The sequence below is a fragment of the Thermobia domestica genome, chromosome 11 (genome assembly GCF_964235325.1).
Source record: "Thermobia domestica chromosome 11, izTheDome1.hap1.1, whole genome shotgun sequence".
In the NCBI taxonomy this organism is placed as follows: Eukaryota; Metazoa; Arthropoda; class Insecta; order Zygentoma; family Lepismatidae; genus Thermobia; species Thermobia domestica.
Window position 1 is genome coordinate 238,929,883 of NC_137464.1, and position 8,976 is coordinate 238,938,858.

The 8,976-nt window shown below is 35.8% G+C and overlaps 1 protein-coding gene across 1 annotated transcript; it reads left to right on the forward strand.

Moving 5' to 3' along the window:
* Positions 1-235: 235 nt before the first annotated feature.
* LOC145664843 (uncharacterized) lies at positions 236-8,611 on the forward strand. The gene is made up of 3 exons (XM_081731853.1): positions 236-1,702; positions 3,300-3,539; positions 7,051-8,611. The coding sequence occupies exons 1-3, from the start codon at positions 1,522-1,524 to the stop codon at positions 7,278-7,280; spliced, it is 651 nt and encodes a 216-aa protein (XP_081587979.1). The 5' UTR covers positions 236-1,521; the 3' UTR covers positions 7,281-8,611.
* The last annotated feature ends 365 nt before the right edge of the window (positions 8,612-8,976 follow it).

The following is an 8,976-nucleotide window of genomic DNA, read 5'->3' on the forward strand; positions in this document are numbered from 1 at the left end:
TTAAACAAAAAAAACTTTTTTTTCAATAAAAAACATGGTTTTTGCCAACCCTGTCGCTCGGCCAATAAAGGTCTTAAAGGACAGTGAACATTAATGAGAACTGCACTTTGACGTTAACTACATGTCAACTGAACACCCGACCTTGGTCATAAATTGTAGGTTTTCTTTGTTCAAGTCTCCTGAGTAAGTACAGTAAATAGCATATGGCATTTTGTGTGCGTGATCAAGGATTCGAGTTCTATTTTTTTTTGGGGGGGGGGTCAGTTTGGACGCGGTTATGATTTCACTGCAGCAAGAGCTATATACCCGTCACTAGATGCTCAGTTAAACCACATTTTAACTTTTTTTTAGGCTTGCGTCGCATTTATTTCCCTATGTCATTAATTTATGTTCTAATGATAGTAATTAGTATAAAGAATTTCGTCTTTACGGTCGACTATGTCTTACGTAATGTTTTATCTTTCGTCTTTAGGATCCATTATGTCGGGTAACAGATCGTCGTTATCTAAAACTCTTAAAAGGAGGACAAAACGTCTGTTAAATGAACTTGTGATAGAGGAAAAAGTACGTAGGATAATTAATGCACCTGTTGTTACCCGTGTTCCAGTAGACGAAAATGTGTGTGTGCATTCAATCCATGAAACCAACGTTGATGATTGTTTAACTGAAAAACAGGACGGTAATGATGGTTTAATGTGTGTGTGCGGTGATTACGAGTATGTCGCTGTGTACAACAAGCTTGGAGTGAGAAGCCCTAACAACTAAAAATAAGATGTCTAGTTTGTTTATTTTTATAAACAAGTTTTTCAATTTGGAGTCCAAAATTGGCTACTTGCTATGTTCAAGCAAGTCTTACGTAACAAATCATTCAGACTCAGATCTAGTCTCAAGTAATTTATTTCTATGAAAGGCTTGCTAGTTGTTTTTCTTCTTTTTTTTAACGAGGTTGTTAATACTTTCGCCTTTTATCGGATAAATGCTATCTTCTCATGATTGTTAACTACAGAAAAACCGGGCTCGTAATGCAAACTGTGTCGTTAAATTGGCTCTATTATGAGTATACATCAATAAATAAATAAATGAAAAAATAACGTACACATTAAATATTCATTTAATTATGATATGGAGTCTATTTAGGACAAGATCAAACAAGCAGATAAACAGCGTTAGTATCTTTTAACGTTGTGAGTTAATGTAATCAGTGTATGATTTCTGCGATTTCCGGAGAGGGGGATAAATTCATCAATAGCTCAAAAAAGTGGGGTTTATTTCCACCATATCCAAGGTTGAGAGGTATTTCGAGAAACAGAGAGGAGAAAGTTCCAGCCATCCCCCTACAGATAGAATACTGGATGTAATCATTGTAACATTTTAAACATGCTTTTAAAACCATAAGTTGTCACCTGCTTATTGTGTACCTAACAGTCTAGTAAAAACTGGATGTTTGTATAATTTCATCACTTGCTTTCAGAGTCGCTTGGAGTATCTATAGGAGGAATTGCGGAGGTAAACGTATCATCTATGGTGCACAATTCAAACGGAGGTTGCTCGTCTGCATCACATCGTAAAAGTCCAAATGGACCTTTACCATCCCACTCCCAAATCCAAACTCCATGCAGAATGTCAGCGTTGTCAGTTGCCACTACTTCATGTGCAGATACAGACAGTACCTTCACATCAGCTCGTTTAGGAATTGGCAGTAGTAAGTATCCAAAGATTAAACTGTATTGCTAAGCTTACTTACGTGTGTCGTCATTATTAAATAACCAAACAAAATGAAGACTATATTGCTTCTTTAGAGACATTTTGAACCCTGCTAGCTCGAGAGTGTGGCAGCACGTAGTCAATGCATCGATATTCTCCGACCACTTAGTGTGGCCGCCTTGACCTAGTAGTCTCCGAGATTATCACCAATTTTTGTTAATGAAAAACGAAATTATGGTAAAACTTATGCTTGGAAATTGAAATTGTTATGTTCCAAGCCGTGCGAAGGAAGGGGGGGGGGGGTCCGAACCCTTCTCTTCCTCAAAAATAGATTTTTGTGTAACTAATATAAATTTCGTACTAATTACATTTTAAAACATATATATCATACTAAGATTTGCTTTTTACAGTGAAACCTTTAGTGTTTAAGATCTCCGAAAGTATTTCTAGATCCGGCGTTCCTTTCGTAATGGAAGTACTTCTTGGCTTTAAAATTCAGAACATATAATCTGTAATTCTAGTTTTATCACATTTTGTTTTGCAGTGCATCCTGTTGGAATGGTTGCTTTGGAACTATTCTGTTCCATATTAGAGGAGGCTTGTGGGCAAGCGTATGTTAGGAGCGATTAAACTCCCAACCTTTTGAATGCTAAACCGACGGGTTGACGATATAAAGTTTGTACCATGAAACAGAAAAATTTATATTTTTGTACAAAACAGCGTCTTGTTAGTCATTTGTTTTTTCTTACTGCCTGTGCGCAGGTAGCAGACAAAATTGGCAGGTAGCAGACAAGTCGACACACCGATATGCCCTCTCGTGGCGCTTCTGGTTTCTTCGCTTGCTTACCAACACACACTTAAGTTTTTATTGTTGCTCTGGCTGAGATTCAAACGAACCCAAATTAGGCAAATTCCGTTCAGGTGTCATAATTGTCACACCACAGAGACGCGATCAACGTTCTTTGAATGTTAAGCATTCCTCGCACCCCATTTGAAACCGTTACTCTGCTAGTATCGATATTTAGACATTGTTCCATATACGGAGGTTCTGCAGAGAAACATTGGAGCATATCATTCTTATACTACATTAATTTGAAAGTTGAAATATCAAATGTAACTGCATTCTCTCGCAACAGGAGTTTTTGCAGTAACCTTTCTCAGCAGAAGACGGTAGAATGCCTAGATATTGACACGAGCAGGCTATTTTATTCCATTAGGACACTTGAAATGCTCTACAGACATATAAAATTGACCCGAATGTGGTGTAATGATTAGGAAAGCCCTCAAACAGCAATTAGTAATTTTCTTGCAATAGACTTAAAAAAAAAAATAAAAAATAAAAATAAAACTGCTTATGCATTAATTATGAAGCTTTATCAATATGTGATTTAAAATTCATCCCGTATGTTGTTGTGGGTATCGACTTCAGGGTCAATATGAGATATGTGCCGGTCAGAACCTAGATGACTTTTGTTAATGGTAGTTGCGGCACACACGATCTTAAGGTAGAATAAAAAATATTTCAAACAATGTGTACCATTGCCTCCTTGGTCTTGTATTAATTTAGTATTTTTTTCTTTCTTTTGATATTTCAGCCGTTGAAAAAATATTCCAGTTACTGCAGAGAATCCAGCTAGATATGAAACATCTCAAATGTAAAGTTGATAAAATGGAAGCCAAAATATATGAGCTGCACCAAGTTCCCTGTAGTGGTAAAGAAGCTTTGCAATCTATAGAAAATGCAAACCTGCTAGCTGACAAGCTCCCTTTACGCAGTTTGTCTGTGGTTCATAATTTAGAAGAAGATTTAAGACAGAGAGATGGCTTCAAAATTGGTGAGTGGTATTCTTAAGTTCGTATTGACACGAAGTATTTGTAAATATCCTTCAGGTATTGTTTAAAAAGAAAACTTTTATTCTTTAAAAATAGATCTCGTGTGGCCAGATGCTTTTTCGGATGTACAGGTTGTTAAATTAATGCGTACCAAACAATGTAGGGGTGGGTACCTAACATGGAAACAAGAAAATGCTTTGTGACATGTGCATACCGATCAATAGGTTGGGAGATGCAGGCCGTCGAAAGCGTGGGAAAATAAATTTCAGAAGCCTAAAATTCAAACACTGTCCAACCAACGTAGAGAGTGCAGCTTCATATCTCATAAAGGAAGTCGTTGGTGTTCTATTGCAAAAATGCATGTTTCAAAATTCAGCAATGCATACAAAATTAATTTTACAAGGTGATGGTAAGCCAACAATGACTTACACTTCGGCTTTTCGGTGCCTTTGAAGAGTCCTTTCGCACGCAATGCACATTCTTTTAACATACATTTTTATATAGAACAGGTATGACTTCTTTTATGAGATATGTCATGAGCCTATAATATATTGCTGCGTACATGTACACTCATGTCCAAAATAATTGTCGCATATCTATAACTGTCTTCTTGTAAGAATATAATTTGATAATGATTTTGCAGGGTACTTTTAATACTATGTGTATAATCGGAAAACGTATATTTGAGGTAAATTTCACAGGAAACAAATTACAAATACGAAAATTAGAATGAGTAAAACAAAATGTTGCTAAATGGACAAGAAAGTTTTATTTTCGTTTTATTGTTCTTATTTAATGCTCTTTTAACATGAAGTTTGCCACATACATGTCTTTGCCGATTATACACATACTAGCATTATAAGAAATACCGGGCGAATGCGTTATCAAATTATATTCCTACAACAACATTTATAGACATGCGACAATAATTTTGGACATGAGTGTACATCAGCCAAACTGGATTGGAGATGACGTATTTTTTATTTTTATGTATTTTATTTATTTTTTAATCTAAAGCTGATTGTGACGTATTCTTAATAATGCAGTTTCAAATAAAATAAAATCGAATCAACTATTTCTCTAGCGTTAGCAGTTTGGACTGTGAATTCTTAGGACTTATAATTTAGGTGTCCATATTGGATCTTAAATACTACTACTACTACTACCAATAATAATGCAATCCAATACTAGTTCGAAAATCTTGCTTTCACTGTATAGCACCTTCGTGTTTCAACAACAAAATCATAAGGTAGGATGGTTTACGGTTTCCTCGTGTCGTAGACATGTCTACAGTTATGCCTTGTTTGGCAATACCGGTACCATCTTCTACAACCTTTCCAACCATCCGCGGGTTCTCATAAAAATTAAGTGTTTAAGGGCAACTTCCACAGGTGCATGGATTCTCCAAGCCTTCGCTTTGCAAATAATTGAGAAGTCCCTTCACTTTTCGGGAATTCGGGAAGTCCTGGATACTTTCTTTGAAGTTCTCTAGCACCCATCTCCACCTTGGTAAGCGGAATCAGTGACTATGATGATGTCACGGTTTTGCAGGAAGCGAACTTGTAAGACAAACGGGCAATACGATCTCAGCAATTCTCGATCTCAGCATGTCGACGTACGACATGGTTATACAATGATTTAAATCAGCCTGTTCCTGTGCATTTGATTACGATTAGGGATCGAACGACACTGACAGAAGAATTATTTTTAAAAAGATCTACAGTATAAACTTAACGTACTACTCGTATAAGCAACATAACGTAGGCAAAATGTCTTTCTGTTTAATAATGAGCTAATACAGTGTTTTTTTTTTTTTTCCTATGGTATTATGTTCGGACAAAATACTCTTTCTCTTCGAAATTAACAACTTGCAGCAAGGCAAACAGACAAAGATTAAATAAACTTTTGCTGAAAATGGATACTAAACTAAATGCATGTCGAAAACAAATAAATGGAGACATTTGCGTTCAATTATCACATCCAACAATGCGCGGTACATTAACGATCCTGCCTATTATTGCTTGAAATTCAAGAAAATAACAAAGTTTTATTTCAGGCTGTCCGTTAGTTGGAAGTTCTACATAGACGCTGGGGAATAGTTTTCAGTATCCGCGTCCGTTATTGAGAATGTCAGCTATTCAGAAGTAATTTTCACATTGCACCCAATGTATTTCTGCCAGGAAATTGAAAACTGTCCGTTATTTTGAGATGTCCGTTAGAAGTTTTACTGTAAATATAATTTCTATGCGTCGTACAAAAGTCTAATGAAGTCGAAACAACACATTTATCCTTTGATTTTTGTCGTGCGACGAATATGGAATGGTTTAAACAGGTAGTAAAGTGACCTCACTTCAAGATATGTGCACTAGATTCACGCCACGATGTAGTTCGGGGCCCCTAATAATTTTAGGTCCTAGCATTCTGCCGTTTACGGATGAGACTGAGGAAAAGCCCCATTCGCGATGGTGTCGCTGATTCGCCTGTGTAGGATCTGAGTTCCTAAAGAATTTTGTTATATATATATACTAGAGTCTAATTTCATCTTTCGGATGTATGGCGTTTTTTAGTATATATTTTTAGGAATCTTGGAGGGGGATTACTACCAGTGAAATCCTTTGTTTAGGTGCCATTCTCGCATTATCCTAGTAAAAGTAAAGCTTGCGGTAATATCTCCCAAACAATACCAGAGTTACGAGGACAAGTTCCTCTTCGGATCGAATCGAATTCCTTAACAATATGTAGTAAGGGAACTGGAAGTGTTATTGTTCGTTGTGATCATTTTACTACAGGAATATGAAAAAAATTTTGAATCACCATCAGAGTAAAAGGTCATTCTAGAGGACAAAACATAATTCAATAATACGTTAGATACTCTCCTTTCATATGGATCCGTATCTGCTATGCTATACGCGTTCCTTGTCATATTCATTCATCAGTTTCTATTACTGCAGTTCGTGTTTGGAGATTTTTTTTCTGTCATATATCGAGGGTTCAGAGACCAATATGTGTTAATCTAGAAAAATGAAACTAAGAAAATTAGAGTTTTTTGGCATTTGTAGACATTTTAGGGCATTGGTAACGCTGTTATTCGCAGGTAAATAAAATCATTGCTTTCCTTGTTTTTGCCTCTGAAAGAAGTTGTAATTTTCTGTTAATCGCACCGTGCAAGTAAATTTTTAATTTTTGACTTGAAACGAGTGGATATTCTGAGCCATCCACATATCGTTTTCCACTCCCTACTTCCTCTGTTTGACACCGAACGACAATGTCCTGTTAGATTAGCCTTTCGGGCACGTAATAATGCGCTCATGCGTACAATGGATGTTTTTTGTGCAATGTATAAAAGGTTTCTTTGTATTTTAGGAGAAAGTTATATTTTCGTTCGAATTTTATTTATGTAACTTCAAAATTAATCTGTTATTTCTCAATGATGACATTTGCTATTTAAATGTGTAGTCCCTTCTGGTGATACAGTATTATTGCATTGAGTTTTTACAATTTTTTCTTCTTCAGGAGCAGTACAACTCCGATTTCCTGATATACAAACTAGCGACATTGTCCGACGGATTGGGAAAGTCTTAAGTGGTTCGCGAGATTGGGATGGCTACAGATGTAATCGGAGAAGAGAACAGGCTCAAGACTTAGGGGAAGATGCACAGTCGTTCCGCGGGGAACCCGCAAGAGTCCAAGGACCACTTGAATTCACCTTGCAGAGTCACCCCGAAGGGAAAGCCGTGGGGTGATCGGTCCCGCGGCTAGTTGTGATCAACCCTCAGCAGCGTGTCTGATATAAACAAACTTATATGAACGAAATGTCTTATTGTAAATAAAATAGTAGACAATAATATGTTAAAGTACAAGAGAATTATAAACTTCATGAAAGTAACCGTTATTAATAGTTTTTTTTTTTTTTAATTTATCACAGTAACTTTCAGTTCGCTAATTTGCAGAAATATTTCCTAGTGATACATTTTTATAAGTTTTATGTTGTATTTTACTGCAAAGAACCTATCCAAATTAAAACTTTATAGTGGCATCCATATTTTACTGAATATAATGAGCTTTCCGAACTTCCGTGCTGTCTGTGTAAGTGTAAGGGATGAGTCCACACTACAGACCAGTGTGCGAATTAACGGATATTTTACAGTGGGATTTAAAAAAAAAACTTTTGAGAAGTTAAAATTTATGGGAAACTAATAATTTACAGAAGAAAAGAACTTCCTAAATTTTCTCTAAATTATTTCAGGTTAAGTAGAAAGATAAATATTATCTGCATAGTTTCTTTGATTATATATTAGTTTCCCTAGTCGGGATGTGTAGCGGAAAAATTCGATGTTTGAAATAAATTTATTTACAGTGGCTTTCGTTGACGTAGAGTGTATATGATTTTTACGTGTTTAATTTTATTATACATATGATATATTGACATAAGGGTCAGGAAAATGGCCACTTATCAGTGAACCCTTTTTTGAATAAACTAAATAGTTTCCACACGTTGCGGAACAAGAGCTGGTTCCTTCTTCAGTGGAAGGAAACAATGATGTATATGAAGAGTACGCGTTAAGAACAGTGAAGGTCACATTTTGAATATGCTCAAAAAATATTTTCTCCACACCAAAAGATGCAAAATAGTTGGTGAAAATAGGGCGTAGTCCACTCGCGAATGTACACGTGAGCGAATTACGACGTGTTTTCACCATCTTAATTATACATTTTGGTGCTGAGAAAGAATTTTCTGAGCATTTTAAAACGTGCCCTTCATAGTCCTTCCTGCGAACTCTTCATATGGAATGAAATAAAATGGTGAAGACAGTGTCAACGTTTGGTAACTATTAAGTTGATGCAAGAGAAGATTCACTCATTTTTTATGTTGTTTCTATATTAATGATAATAAGTTACGTGTTTAAAAGTATTTATTTCCATTCGTTATGTTGGAAACAGCAAAACAATTGTACAATATATACCTCTATGCAATGAGTGAAGTTCACGAAAAAAAAAAAAAAAAGTTAGGGAATATGTTTTGTGTAAATTTTATTTTAATTATTTAAAAAAAATAAAAATGTGAATACTTCAATCTGAAAATGTTTTTATTATATACTGTTTTGTTTAGTCTAAATACTGCATCTCTGAAACACGCTAAATGTCCGACCGCCCTCTTGGATCCGCCATAGATAGAAGTGCGGCAAAACTACTTGCACCAGTGACATTTTGAAAAAATGTCTGATGTATCCGATGTCATTTTCTTCTATTTTCATTAGAAAAACATAACTTGAATCCAAAATGGTAGACAAGCATGTAGCGTGCGCCAGAGATGCAGTACATGGCCCTATTCAAATCTGATATGTTGACATATCCATCTGGTGTTAAATCTGTAAAAATTATATGGTCACATCTGGTTTACCGATGTGGGTGGGATCTCCCACCCATATCTTCCCCATA

Excerpts from the sequence above, each read along its gene's own strand:
- LOC145664843 (XM_081731853.1), top strand. The coding sequence starts at position 1,522 with ATGGTGCACAATTCAAACGGAGGTTGCTCGTCTGCATCACATCGTAAA. Across the intron at positions 1,703-3,299 it reads TCGTTTAGGAATTGGCAGTA|CCGTTGAAAAAATATTCCAG; the intron begins GTAAGTATCCAA and ends TTGATATTTCAG. Across the intron at positions 3,540-7,050 it reads GAGAGATGGCTTCAAAATTG|GAGCAGTACAACTCCGATTT; the intron begins GTGAGTGGTATT and ends TTTCTTCTTCAG.